The sequence below is a fragment of the Liolophura sinensis genome, chromosome 12, assembly GCF_032854445.1.
Source record: "Liolophura sinensis isolate JHLJ2023 chromosome 12, CUHK_Ljap_v2, whole genome shotgun sequence".
Taxonomy (NCBI): Eukaryota; Metazoa; Mollusca; class Polyplacophora; order Chitonida; family Chitonidae; genus Liolophura; species Liolophura sinensis.
In genome coordinates, this window is record NC_088306.1 from 18,112,621 (window position 1) to 18,127,927 (window position 15,307).

The following is a 15,307-nucleotide window of genomic DNA, read 5'->3' on the forward strand; positions in this document are numbered from 1 at the left end:
GTAAAATCTGGTCACATAAATTTATCTGTATTAAATGAACCTGATGATTTGTAATCATTGCATAACTCCATGATTTTACAGGTTAGCAATATCCTCCAGGGGAAGTGGGGGTGAGAATGAGGAAAAAAAATTATTTACCTGAAAATCCAGTAAAATTGTAAGGAACAGATGATTTGGACCCAACTATCATAAGCCACATGTAGACTGATCGTAATTTCCAGATTAACATAAGTTCTTAACAGGTATTGCAATGGTACAGTGTAGTTACAAATTTGAGTGTTCATGCAACTAAGATATAAGCACATCCTTAAGGTATTCTGAGAGTGGGGCCATGGCTGAAAGGTTAACGTTCTTGACCCTTTATCTCTAGCCCAAACGAGACGTGCTACACGAGCAGCAAATATTCAGGTAAAAACATACCTAACTGAAATATTAGATATCATACAATTGTCATTTACGGCATTGAAATAGTGGGAAATGGACAGCTTCATACATAGATGTGGATGATATGAACAATATATACAGAAGTATTAATGTACAACTATTTACACCTGTACAACTGGCCTGAACTTATTTACAATTAAAACTCTAAAGCTGTGACAAAAAACAAAACAAAAAACCATGAGATTACATATTTGTGCCAAAAACAGATAACTAATGTTCTAGGTTTACACTGATTGATGCAATGAACAGTAGAGGCAGTTTCATATCTAAAGCTGATCTTATACACATATGTACTTGTGGTTCATACAAGCCCAGTGTGAATACAAACCACCAAGTGCTGGGTTTGAACCTGTGACCACAGCATTATGATACAAGGTAACATGTAGTTGTGATGAGGCATCACACAGTTGCTACAATGTACCATGTGGTTTCTGGAAGGTATCGCACAATTGCTACAAGGTTCCGTGTAGTTGCCATGAGGAATCACACAGTTGCTACAAGGTACCATGAAGATGCCATGAGAAATCACAGAGTTGATACAAGGTACAATGTAGTTGCCATGAGATATCACATAATTGCTACAAAGTACCATGAAGATGCCATGAAGTATCGCATAGTTGCTACAATTATACATGTACTTGCTACAAGTACAATCTTATTAATACAAAGTAGCACACAGCAGCTTCTTATCATTCAGATCCTACCATATACTTGCTGCATAGTACTCATGCTCTCAAAAAAAAAAGCTATTATGAACCATAAAACGTGTTGCATGTTTCACACATGTAGCACAAATTGCTACTAATTATCAAGCAGTTGATACAACATGCCATGTAGTTACCACAAAGTTCCATTTTGTTGCTGCACAGTTTATCATGCATAATTTTATGATGCATGAGGGGGGCCTCCGTGGCTCAGTTGGTTAGCGCGCTAGCGCAGCGTAATGACCCAGGAGCCTCTCACCGATGCAGTCGCTGTGAGTTCAAGTCCAGCTCATGCTGGCTTCCTCTCCGGCCTTAAGTGGGAAGGTCTGTCAGCAACCTGCGGATGGTAGCGGGTTTCCCCCGGGCTCTGTCCGGTTTCCACCCACCATAATGCTGGCCGCCGTCGTATGAGTGAAATATTCTTGAGTACGGCGTAAAACACTAATCAAATAAACAAATAAATGATGCATGAGGTAGGGTGTTTTATGCTGTACTCAAGAATATTTCACTCATATGGCGGCATCCAACATTCTTGTGAGAGGAAACCGGGAAGAGCAGGGAACCCCACAACCATCTGCGGTTTCCTCGCAGATCTTCCCATATATGTCTAAAGAGGAAACCAGCACGAGGTGGAGTTGAACTCCCGGCGAGCCATTCGGACATGGAGGCCCCGGTTAATGATAAGTGATGGTAAGGTTCACAACATGTCAGTGTAGTGAGCAAAATGTATTGAGAGTTTTCCCCTAAATGACACAGGATTCAGACTTCTTCCATGATCATTGTTGACACTTCCCTTGATGCGTCTTTGCGTGTTTTCCGCCTGATAAATGTTGCTACAAACTGCACAATGCCATGAAGGTGCACCCTCTGTAGGAACTTGAGGTACATCTGCTTGGTGTTTTGACTCGCCTGAAAAACAACAACAAAAGAAGTAAGCAAAATGAAGACTGGAAAAACAGCAAAATCAGGAGAACTGTAAATGTCAGGGCAATTCCAGTATTCCAACCAAAACTTGTATGTTTAGATTTTTATGTCATACTGAACAATTTTTCGGTCACGTGACGAGGAGGTATTTGTGTGTGTACATACACTGTGTCTTCTTGTCTATGCTGCCAAATTGCTTCTGCCAGCGAATATCATGCCGAAGACACCAGACGTGACACCCACCCAGTTACATTACACTGACACCGGGCCAACAAGTCCTGTTTCCTTGCTTTAATCTCTCAGTGCTGAGTGTTGCAACAAGTAAGTTTTTTAATGAATTTGGTTTGACCCCACCTGGGTTTGATCTTCGGTCTCCTGACTTCAAGGAAGGGTGCTCTAATCATTTCGCTACCGCGTTAAATAAAAATCTTAAACACAATTTTGCAGTTGTGGGGCATCATTCCCTATATGCTTAGAATACATATGAATGTTTCATGTAAGCAACAGCTATCTAACAGTAAGGTTTCCAACATGCACTACCTGTACTGCTGGCTAGAAAAACATTCTATGTAAAATGGAAACCCTGATTGCATTGCAAGTGCATGTAGTAAAGCATGTCTTTTCATCAGCAGATTTATTTATTTATTTGAATGATGCCATACTCAAGATTTATTTCACTACGACGGCAGTCAGCATTAGGACATCTGTGGGAGGAAAGTGGGCAGAGCCCTGGGGGAAACCCACAACCATCCACACACTGCTGGCAGACATTCCCATGGACGGCCAGAGAGGAAACCAGCATGAGCTGGACTTGAACTCGTAGCGACCACCTTGTTGGGAGGTTCCTGGGTCAATGTGCCATGCTGGCGTGCTAACCCCATCTGCCACGGACCCCCTCTCCCCCCCCCCCCCCCCACCATCCCCGAAGTAATGTCTTACCTTGATGGAATTAGGGTGGACCACACTTCCTTCTGGCTGAGTCTGCAATGACAGAAACACAACACATCTTATACAAGTCTAAACAACTTTTGAGAGAAAAGCCTTCTTGCTTTGCTTCAAAAACAAATTCATCGATCATCTTGACCTCCGAAATTTGATGGAGCGGACATGATACGAAGACAGAGTGGAATAACTGGCACATTTTTATTATTGGTATCCGACATGTTTGATATGCTAAATACCCCATCGCTGGTGCAGACACACTAGGAAGATTTATAGAAATTTATACGTCTATACGAAAAAACTGTGTCCCTGCAACGTACTCCGAGAAACTTGACAGTCTCAAATTCTGAGTACTTCAACCCACATCATGACATTATAGTAAGTTAAAGTGCATGCATACACCAAATTTCAAAATCAGCCCTGTAAACTAACCTCCTGTAAGAACTGCGCCACAAACCCCAGCAGGCTCTGGTGACTATGAATGGAGAGGCACGCACTGGGATGAGGAACATCCAGGGCCTGGATGACCTCAGGGTCAAAGGTGAATGCCGCTGACGGACGGGATGACTGGAAGGCTTTGTACTGCCACAGAGACGTAGCAAAGTCCGTGATGTATAGATTCAGGTCATCTATCTGGCTCAAGCCGGTCTCCTCAGCTGTCACATTGAGATGCTGTAGTGATGATTTGAGCTGGTCGAAAGCCGTTTTGTACCTGTAGAAACAAGGCAGAAAACAAGCAAGTTTATATTCTGTGCTAAACTTACAAAACCATGCCTCAAAATCATTTCCGATCTTGATCTGACGGGACACAAAAGTAATCCGCACACACAATTCAGTCAAAATCTGACAATAAACATGTAAACCTAATGGAGAGCAAGTCCAGCACTGTTTGATCTCCAAAATTCTACAAATTCTACTAGATGATATTGTTTCTAGACTGTATTCAACAGGAAAATTGAGTAGAAACCTACTACAAAAGCTTAATTGCATTCCTAATGAGAAAACAAACACCAGTTTAAGAAAAACTTTATCATTTTTGTTTTGCTTAAGGTTATACCTAGTCATATTTGGAGGCTACTGTTATAGAAGAGGAAACAGAACAAAGTCCCTGAGATCTGACTTGAGTTATTTCTTTCCTGTATCTCGAATACAACAGTCTAAAACCGGGAACAAAGTAATCCCAATACATATATTTCAAATTCATTTATTTATTTATCTGATTGATCTTTTACGCTGTATAATATTTCACTATACGACAGCAGCCAGCATTATGGTTGGAGGAAACCAAACAGAGCCACAACAACTGCATGTTTCAAGCAGGACTTCCCATGTAGGTCTGGAGAGGAAGCCAGAATGAACTCAAGGCGATTGTATTAGTGTGCCTTCAACACAATTTCTTGGCCCAGTGCACAGTGAAAGGTAAATTCCAGTAGAGACCATGAAATTCTTCTGTCAGTGATCCCACATGGCCGCGAGAGCAAGTCATCGATGAGCATAAATAAGCTGGCCACTTGGCTTTTATGTCCTAATTACTGGCTGGCAACATAATACTCACGAGCATAGAAGACCACAAATCCTGGACGTGGGCATTGCACTCACTCCTAACAACATTCTATATACAACAGAGCGAGATGGCAGGCAGATCACAGGTATGCTATACTTGGGAAGCTGACACACCTGAAAATATATGTATATTTGAGTAAGAACGCAGGTGATTCATTTTAGTTTGATTACCATGAATGTATTTGGCTCATCCTAAAACATTTATTTATACACGGTATTTATTTATTTGGTGTTTTACGCCTTACTGGTACTCAAAAATGTTTCATTTATACGATGATGGTTATGTGAAAACAGGACTGACATAAAATGAATAAAACATCCATGTAAAAAACATCGAAAACTACATATATCCAAAATCACCATTTATTTTATGAATAAAATGCAGCCAAGTGTTCATATTCAACGATTCATAAGAATTTGCTTGAAAGATTAAAACAAAAGTTGAAAAAAACATGCTTCATGTCAGTAGCATCCAGTATTATCAATAATAATTAAACATTTTGACTGCATTTTTGTTAGTCCAAAAAAATATGAAAATAGCTTTTCCACAGTCTTTTCGTCATATTTTGTTTTGTTTCTTTTCTAGTTTTACTTTAAATTATTTTAGCAGTAATCTAAAAGTTTGTCTTACCCACCTGCTCATAAAAACACAGGATGTAGTTCATGAGGAGAATGTTATCTGCTTCCACCAGTAAAGCAATGCAGCATATTCTGTCTACGTATTCTATCAATCGCTGGATTGTGTCCCTTGGCAGGAACTCTTCAACACCTTCATCAAATAGGCTCATACTGTTGATTGAAAAGGACAGGAGTTAATGCATTATCATGCTAAAAAAATATTCATGACATCTAAGAAATACTGTGCTGGATAATCATTAGGACTTCTTTAATTAAGATACCTTTTCACAAACTGTGCCCACAAGTTGACACCAAAGTCAATAGTCTTAAGAACATAAATTTACATATTTTAACTAAAATTAAAAGGATCTTGGCCTAGTTTTTTTATCGTACATTTGTCATGCGATATTACCGTACCATTGTCCTATATGTGCAATTATCATACATTAACGACATTTTGGGGAAACTGGGCCCTGATTCAGAAGTACAAGTCATTCCCACTGGGCATCTCGGTCACAAACAGTCGGTGCATGGAGAGAACTACATGTAAATTCAAAACTTTTGAAACTATTTTATGACGCCATACCCGAGGCGTTTGTCAGGTGAGGTAATGAAAGTGGTGTACCCCTTGAGAACCTGCCTAACCAGGTTGTATAGGAATAAGTCAACCTATTACTTATACATGACCATTTCTTTGTTCATCACTGTGAACTTATATTTCACTTATGCAACAATGGACAGCTTTAGAGTGGGAGGAAACCGGTCACAGCCTGGGGAAAACCCACAACCATTGGAGATTGCTGACAGACCTTCCCAAAGAGGAAGCCAGCATGAGCTGGACTTGAACTCCCAATGACTGCACTGATGAGAGACTCCTGGGTCATTGCGCTATGCTGGCACACTAACCACCTCGGCCACCATTGGGAGGTTTAAATGTGAGAACTAACATTACTATCACACAAATAACAAGCAACAGAGAAACAAAGAAGAACTCTGTCATCTATAGGCAATAAATGCATGTTGTGGCCTTAGGTCATGTTGACTTAATCAAGACCCATGTACCAACTTTTGCATGCCAGTCGAGGAAGGTTATGTATTACAAGTAAGAACTGACTATTTCCTCTTGCTGGTCCCATCCTCCTGTAAGCTGTTCTCATCCTCAGACTGGGGCAGGTACCTCCTCCACTCCACCAAGCAGTAGTTCCTCAGCAGACTGGTCAACGATACAAGCACCTGACACTGCAACAACAACAAACACACAGGTCAACTCAACAGCTTGAGTGCTGTGTAGTGTACAAGATATTGTACTTCACCTGAAACTGGATTTGTAAAAATGCATTTTCAGGAGCACATAAAGGCCATAAAATAACAGTTTTGATACTTAAGTCTTTCTGAGAATTAATCAAATTTCCCCAAAATACTCTGAAGTGGCCACGTAAGGTGGATGAATCCATTAGAGCCAAGCAAAACGTATCAGTTGAAAAACGCTAAACTTTACGTCAAATACATTAATCATCTAAGGTCTCAAAAATGTAAACATCATATGTAAAGTAAACAAAATAATTGTATAAGAGTCCGAAGAACAAAGCCACACTGTGATTAATTTATGCAGTCTACAGCTGTTATGCTGGCACCCTGGCCTCCATGTTTTTCTGTCTCAATTTAGCACCCAACACCTTCTCTAGTTTACTCGATTTACTTTTGACTGCGAAATATTATCATTTTAAAAATTTAGAGAAAACAAATAAAACATACAAATTTTTTTTTATTAGTCAGTCCCACAACAGCTACACTATAAACCAGGGCCATATCTAGAAAAACAGTAAAGGCTCTGATCTCAAACTTCAATGGTGACAATGTGACTGTGCATAAGTAAATTTTCAAAATGATGCTTTCTAAGAAATTTTAAGTCTGTGAAAGAAATTTACATGAAAACTTAAAAATTTTATTGCTAAACCATCATACTTTTGTTTAATTTACTTCTTAATTTTAATACCGGTAGTTTGGGCAGCCAGCAGCCAACTATCGCCACAAAAAGACTTAAAACACAGAGATTAAAATATACTTGTAATGTAATGAGAAATAACACTCATATTTATATTGATGTTCATGCTGAAGACCAGACCTAAGTCTCAGCCACCTATGATAAAGTAAAAGAAAGCTAATATGTGAAGTAAAGTTCATCACACAAATGAAAATTATGCATTAAAATACTTTCATTTATTTTTTCAGATTTTTTAAAGTGTTGAATAGTAAGGTGGGCTTTATGAGCCATACTGATGGTATCTAGGAACTCTGACGTCACATCACCTTTTTTTCCTGATGTTCACTAGAAGGAAAGTATTTTTAGGAACAGTATTTCAGTACCGTTTCACTCAAGGAGAGATATTCCAACATTCAGTGTCGTGATTAGAGTTGGAAAAACTTCCTATGACATCAGAGTTCCTAAACCCTGATAGTAAGGTCCATAAAGCCCACCTTAGAGTTCAAATGTTTGAACGTCTTTCACCCTTTTCACGAAAATCTAAAGAAATAAATGAAAGTATATTTGCACATAGTTTTAAGTGGTCTATTTAGTGATCCCTACTTCAACTTTTAGAGGTCTTCATCTTTAAAGACAAACGACAAGCTGTTGCAATTCCCTCCCTCTGCAAAATCTCTAGTATGTGTAAAACAAGTCTTCTTGGTACGCACAAACATTTGAAGGTATATGTCTGCTGGTATTATTCTGCTCTTCAAGTCACAATTTTTTTTAGGTTTAAAAATTTTTAAATCAACTTTTCGTAACTTTTCTCGGAAGTAATGTCGCCTAATGGCACTATAACGTAAACATCAACATTAGCTTTTACAAAAAAAGGAATGCGACTTAGTGAGTTTTGTGAAAGTGATCACTGGTGTACGTATGAGTGTGTATGATGGAATAGCAAACAGATCCAGAGACTTTAACCTCTACAGATACATGTATCTTCTACATGTATCATGTCAATATGATTTTTTTTTTTTTTTTTTGATTGGTGTTTTACACCGTACTCAAGAACATTTCCCTTATACGACGGCGACCAGCATTATGGTGGGTGGAAACCGAGCAAAGCCCAGGGGAAACCCACGACCATCCGCAGGTTGCTGGCAGACCTTCCCACGTACGGCCGGAGAGGAAGCCAGCATGAGCTGGACTTGAACTCACAGCGACCGCATTGTTGAGAGGCTTCTGGGTCACTACGCTGCGCTAGCGCGTTAACCGACTGAGCCACGGGGGCCCCTCATGTCAATATGGTTTTGTGGGTGGTGGGTGATTAACTTACCTTAAAATAAACAGATGAACTGAAAAACAAACATCGCAGTGGCTCTAGCACGGTTTCTTCTAATCCTGAAACAGAGCGAAAAAAAGGAGACAAACCCCACTATTATAATGTAACAATTAACAGAATGACTGAAAGAGTAAGAGTTCGGTGAGTTTCTCTACAAAAAGGCCTGGTATGTTACACAAAAACAGGTGGAAAGGGGGATAAATTTCGAGAGGAAGACGATGGATTAGGAAGGATAAATTTCAATGGTTGTTCAGTTTTAGGGGATTTTCTTCTACCAAAACAGACATACAGGTGTCCCCTTTTCAGAGATAGTTCTACAGGTAACTTTACTTTCCTTATTTTTTGTGAAGTGATTTTGACACTTTTAACAGTTCCCTGGGCTGCAGATGATATCTGGGACAGAAATGCAGCACACTCGTCAGATCATGTGAAAGAAACCATCAACCTGTTGCAATTATGTTGCAATTTACTAGAAAATCAACTCCTTTGCCCAACAAATATTTAAAATTGTGTAGCCAATGGAAGTCTAGGAAAATGTTTTCAAGCCTTTTTTAAAAGTTTGATACATTTACATGCTCTACAGAGTGCCTGTACCGTACTTACTTGAAAAGGGACACATCCTGTACCTCGCTATCAGCTCAAATATATGACGTTTGTAATCCTGACCATTCCACGAAATTAAATATTTCTCCAGAAACCTTTCACATGCTGGGATGCCTTCCTGTAAAGATACAAAACAAATTATCAAAAACAATGGCAATGTTGGTCTGATTTCCTGAAACTCAAGCTTTTTAAGGGATTAGATGATTCATGAAACGTAACTGATAAACAGTGTTTCTAAACGTTCAGTGTTCATGAAGCTGATGATACGGAAATGATATGAAAATTTGGGCACACTGTATTAGCTGAATTGTTTTACTTCACATCTACATAACAAAACGTGAGTACAGGGACCAGCTGACTGATCTGACTTTTCAATATGATTTAGGCTCTGCATTTGACCCCCTGTGACAACTTTTTTCACCAATAGGGATCCCTTCAATTACAAACAGGCTGGCTCCTCAAAAATATATCCATTAAAAGAAAAGACACCAGACCAGATGTATATATGCATCAATAAAGCATCCCACATAAAGCATCCCCACATAAAGCATAGAGTATCCCCACATAAAGTATCCCCACATAAAGTATCCCCACATAAAGTACCCCACATAAAGTATCCCACATAAAGTATCCCATAAAGTATCCTCACATAAAGTATCCCCACATAACATATCCCACATAAAGTATCCTCATATGAAGTATCCCCACATAAAGCTTATAAAGCCAATCTTTTTATTTCTGTGATGTTGCATAATCGAGATACTCAGTTCAAAGTTAGCAAAATCCTACACGTCATCAATTTGAACCAATCAGGCATGAGTTACTTCTCTAACCCCAGAACGCACCTGCTAGAGGATGTTAGAGGCCCCATATTAGAGAAACGGGGAAACCCGATATCACATCACACATACCTCAGACTCATATGGACAAAAGGTCAGGTTTCCCTAACATGGCGCCTCCCACTCTTTGTAAGAATTCCAGATCTGATCTGCAGAGTTGCCAAGCTCATCAGAATAAAATTTCTGTGTCTAATTAGGTTTATTTCTTCGAAATAATTATAGTGAAATTATTTCTTATCTTTCCTATTGAAACCAAAAGACAATGGTAAACTAACCTGAAGAAAGTTTGAGTATTTGATGACTAAGTGGAGCAGTTGCTCTTTCTGCTTCACAGCTGTCACATCTGGACTGTTAATAAACTCTGAAATAAAGAAAACCCGTTAGCCAGTTATCTGATCCTATTTAAGTTCATATTTTAAAGCTGCACTGAGGGATATTTCACTAGTTAGAAAGCAATCTGGTACATGAGGGGTGGTGCCTGAATTGCTGTTTGCTATAACCTAATGAGCCTCTCGACAATAAGTTGCCGCTGAACCAAAAGGATTCTAGTCTACATTTTCAAGGGCTAGCCTTAAAATGCCTTAGGACATTTCTCTATGGTGTCTCCTAGTAGGACCTGTTTAACAAAACTTCTGTAGTTAGTTGGCTAAGGATCATTTAGATGACTACCGTAAAGTTTGTTACAAAAATACTTGACTCAGCCGATGCACAAAAGTGACTCTGAAGCTTTTTTGCCGGTCAGGTGGCCACTCTGCAGCAATCTGATTGGTTTAAACAATGGATATAATGGTTAAACTAGCTTCCAAAATATTAATCATTTAAATCACTAAGCATAAATCATACATCGAAAGGTCTGTCAGCAACCTGATGGTCGTGGGTTTCCCCCTACAGGTTGCTCAATTTCCTCCCACCATAAAGCTGGCTACCTTTCGTATAAGTGATATATTTGTGAGTGCACCATAAAATTCCTATCAATAAACTAAAAAAATAAATAAACTAAACATAATCAGAAAATGGTGATAACGTACTTTTCATTTTTGTTTTTAACAGTTTGTAAACAGCAGCCGATAGCTCTCACAATAGAAAGTTCAAAACAGATGCATTTTGAAGGTTTTATGAAAATGGCACTTTCATGTGCCGAAAGAAGCTGATTCATTTCTGTTTTTCTTCAATCAACAAATAAACTGTTTGAAAAATGAAGCACATAACGAAGATATTCTACTGTGTTGACACCAGAAGGTTTTGAAGACCTTCAGAAACACATGTACATGTCGTCGTCTTTACTGACCTTCCAGTAGGGCATGTTGTAACCACATACTGAAACGGGCTGCTGTCGTTCTGCTGTGTTGACAAGACACCACGTGCTGTAATAAGGGGTTCTGAAGTACTGCAGCGATCTGACCAGGCATCTGTGTAGGGAAGAAAAGTGTTTCCAAAACAATAAATAGTAGCTGAGAACAAGTACTCCTGAGCCTGCACGTTCAGCAAGGTTAAAGCAAGTAGCAGTAATTGTTTATTTATTTATTTTTGTGTTTGGTGTTTTACGCCATACTCAAGAATATTTCACTTGTACGGCGGTGGCCAGCATTATGGTGGGAGGACACGGGGCAGAGGTTGGGGGAAACCCACGACCAGCTGCATGGTTGCTGGAACATCTTTTCACTTACGGCAGGAGAGGAAGCCAAGCAGTAATTGTAATCTCATGGCAATAAGAAAGGTAAAATCATCAAAATAGGACCATTACTCCAATACTTACTTGTTTATTTTTTTATTTGACTGGTGTTTTACACCGTACTCAAGAATATTTCACTTTATAAGACAGCAGCCAACAATATGGTGAGAAGAAAGTAGGCAGAGCCCTGGGGAAACCACAACCATCTGCAGGTTGCTGACAGACATTTTCATATACAGCCAGAAAGGAAGTCAGTTGGACATGAACTCACAGTGACAGCATTAGTGAGAGACTCTAAAAGTAAAAGTGTAAATCTAACGGGTTGCTTGATTAAACTTGGGGGTAAATTTACCACATCGAAGCAAGGCTTTTATACATTTTCCTTCTTCCAATACTGAAGAGGTTACGTGAAATCAGATTTATATCATTTTTGTGGAAGTTGTTCCTTGAAATATAATTCTTTTACTACTGCATTCCCATGTAACTTTGATACATACCTCGATTCTTTCCAGGTTCTCCACCATTTCCGTGAAGTCTTTGATGTGAGAAAATGGGATGGGTGTCCTGTGGAAGTGCAGGATCAGGGCTTCTGCCTCTGGCCTTGCCTCCACGTCTACACTCGTGCTCACTGCAGGGATCTCCAACCTCACTCGCTTGGACGGCTGGAATATATTTAATCATACATCAAGGTGAAATATCACAATTTATATCAGAGACAGAAGTGATGTATGTTATCACATTTTACATATATTATGCCACTTTATGCCATTATAACTTAAAAAACATCATTCCCCTAAAATATTAATGTTCCAAAAAATGGCATAGACTTGTGAATGTGGTCCAAGGTCAACAACAGGTAACACTTTATCCATATCTATGAACACTAGTATTTCAAACTTTTCAACTGTCTCCGCAACCAATATTTTGAAACATTCTAAGAGAACTATCAGGTGTGGAGAAATCATTTGCTCAGTTTTACGAATCTTGCATCATTAGTAACACAAATGAGTCATTTTAGTGTCATTTTCAGAATAATTGTAAGCCTAATTGCACTGCTTAAAAGAGTTTAAAAAGAGTGCTTGAAAATGTTGAATGCCACCTATAATTTAGCATCTTTCAAGAGACACATTGTGTTTTAAATTCATCGTCTTTCACTTCACATAGAGGTCTACTGCCCCTTATAAGATTTAAGATTTCCGTTAGGTCTGATGGGATATGTCAGGTAGGAATCCCCTTATGTCAGAGGGAATTCCCCTTACATCAGACGGAATTCCCCTTACATCAGACAGAATTCCCCTTACATCAGATGGAATCCCCATAACATCAGACAGAATTCCCTTTACATAAGCTGGAATTCCCCTTATGTCAGATAGGTTTTCCTTATGTCAGATGGAATTCCCCTAAGATGACACAGAATTCCCTTTGTCAGATGGGATTTCCCTTATGTTAGATGGAATTCCCCTTATGTCTCTTAAGTAAGCCAGCTAAGATGACTGCCCTCAAGATCTACAACAAGCAACAGTTTCTCTTTAACTTGTACACGTTTTAAATTCGTCAACATACCTGACCTTGTATTCTAATACAAATATAGTATCTTATCTGAAGTTTGGTACCTAAAAACGCGCTTTTAGAAGCACATAATGACCTTAAAATGACACTTTTGATGTCACTATTTTTTCTGATAAGAAATTAATCAAACTTGAGATGGGTCACTGGAAAAATGCCAAACTCTGGGTGAAATATAAATATTTATATGTTAAAAAAAAAAAGATTAACCAAAGACTTCCCACGCGTCACTGCTCAGAGAGCACATAGATGGATGACATAATACATGGCTTCTTTAAATTGTACCCTGGCAGAGCTTGTCAAAGACTTGTTGGCCCTCAATCTTGACGTATCCATATCAACACTGATTTCCTCTATGGATCGATTCTTTTCCCGAACACGACGAATGGCAGCTGCCCACTGAACATCAACCGAACGGAACAATATCTGTAAGAAAAAGCAACTAAGACAACTGAAACAACAAAGAATAGGTCCATAGTACAACTCAAGAATATGTCAACCATGAAGGAAATGACGGCAAAAAAAAAAACAAAAAAACGTCTGCAAATACTTCTTTTATTTATATGAACTATTTACCTGATTGGTGTTTACGCCGTACTCAAGAATATTTCACTTATATGACAACCAGCATTATGGGTGGGGAGGGGCTGGATGAACCAGAGCAATTACTTGATTTATTTTTTTTTTGCTTTTTTCTATGTCATACTCAAGACTATTTCAGTGACTTATAAGGCAGTGGCCAGCAATATGATGGGAAGAATCCGGGCATAGTCCAGAGGACACCCACGACCATTCCGACGTTATTGGTAGGCCTTCCAACGTATAGCCAGAGAGGAAGCCAGCATGGAATCGACTTAAACTCACACTAATCACATTGGTGTGAGGCTCCTAGGTCATGGCATTGCACCCGCACGCCAGCCCCGAATACAAAACAGTTACCCTAATTCTTCTGATTTTGGGGACAGATATTAGCAGTGCTGAAAGCAGAATATTACATTTCTTTACCAGCCTTTTGGAAAAGCAAACATATGAGTATGTTGTTCATTAAATGGTTTCACCATCTGAGAAAAAAAAAGTAAATATTCCTGCTACAATTACATGTATATTGGCTAAAAAGATCAGACCAGGTGTCCCCAAAATTAGAAGAAATAGGGTACATGGTTGTGTTTTAGGACATATGTTCTATAAAGATGACACTAGACCCATATATCTGCTATTATTTTGGAGAAATTTCCTTTTTTTCTTAAGTAACTTTAACTTCTCAGTTATAGTACTTTACTTGCAAGCCAGTGGCACACCTCATGCAATCCACAAGTATATCTCAGGCAAGCCACTGGCAAGCTTGTGGCTTGCTAATAAGCTCCCTGTAAAGACAACTTTCAGTGTGGTTTGAACCATATTTTCTCTTTAGAAATGTGCTGAACGTGCACATGGATTCAAACAGGATACCCCTCAAGTCAGGTGGGATTCCCGTAATGTCAGGTGCGATTTCCCTTGAAACGCCTGGTGGAATTCCCATACGTGTCAGGTAGGAATCCCCTTAAATCAGACGGGATTCCGCCCTTACAAAAGACTGAATTACCCTTATGTGTGATGGAATTCCCCTATGTCAGATGGGATTCCCCTAACATGAGATGGAATTCCCCTTATATGAGATCATATTCCCCTTACATTAGACAGAATTCCCTTATATCAGATGGGATTCCCCTTATCTCACATGAGATTCCCCTTACATGAGATGGGATTCACCTTATGTCACACAAGAATCCCCTTACATGAGATGGAATTCCCATTATGTCAGATGGGAGTGTTATTATGTGTGTGTGTGTATGCTTGGGGTTTAACGTCATACTTAGAGTGTATTATGTCCAAAAGGATTCCCTTTAAAAATAGGCAAAATTCCACTTGTGTCAGATTGAATTTCCCTTAGGTCAGGTAAACTATGATTACTCCTTATGTCACAGGAGATTCCCCTTATGTCAGACAGGATTTCACTTATGTTCCGTAGTCCAGGGTTCCCCTAATGACAGATGGGATTCCCCTTATGTCTGAAAGAGCTCCCATTATATCAGATGGAATTCCAATGAGTCAGACTGGATTACTCTTTCCGCAGACAGAATTCCC

At 39.2% G+C, this 15,307-nt stretch overlaps 1 protein-coding gene across 1 annotated transcript; it reads right to left on the reverse strand.

Annotated features, from left to right (window-relative positions):
• Positions 1–1,615: 1,615 nt before the first annotated feature.
• On the reverse strand, positions 1,616–14,976 carry LOC135479750 (centromere protein I-like). The gene is made up of 13 exons (XM_064759654.1): positions 14,959–14,976; positions 13,469–13,609; positions 12,115–12,279; positions 11,234–11,354; positions 10,221–10,306; positions 9,107–9,224; positions 8,498–8,562; positions 6,310–6,434; positions 5,213–5,366; positions 4,570–4,691; positions 3,447–3,726; positions 3,012–3,053; positions 1,616–2,057 (listed from the first exon to the last, which is right to left on the reverse strand). Exons 1-13 carry the CDS (start codon positions 14,974–14,976, stop codon positions 1,908–1,910), a joined length of 1,587 nt encoding a protein of 528 aa, XP_064615724.1. The 3' UTR covers positions 1,616–1,907.
• Positions 14,977–15,307: the final 331 nt, after the last annotated feature.

Bases quoted from the DNA above. Each gene is read 5' to 3' on its own strand.
- LOC135479750 (XM_064759654.1), bottom strand. The intron at 9,225-10,220 runs GTTAGTTTACCA...GTATCTTTACAG, and splicing joins AATACTCAAACTTTCTTCAG to GAAGGCATCCCAGCATGTGA. The intron at 4,692-5,212 runs GTGGGTAAGACA...ATATATTTTCAG, and splicing joins TCCTGTGTTTTTATGAGCAG to GTGTGTCAGCTTCCCAAGTA.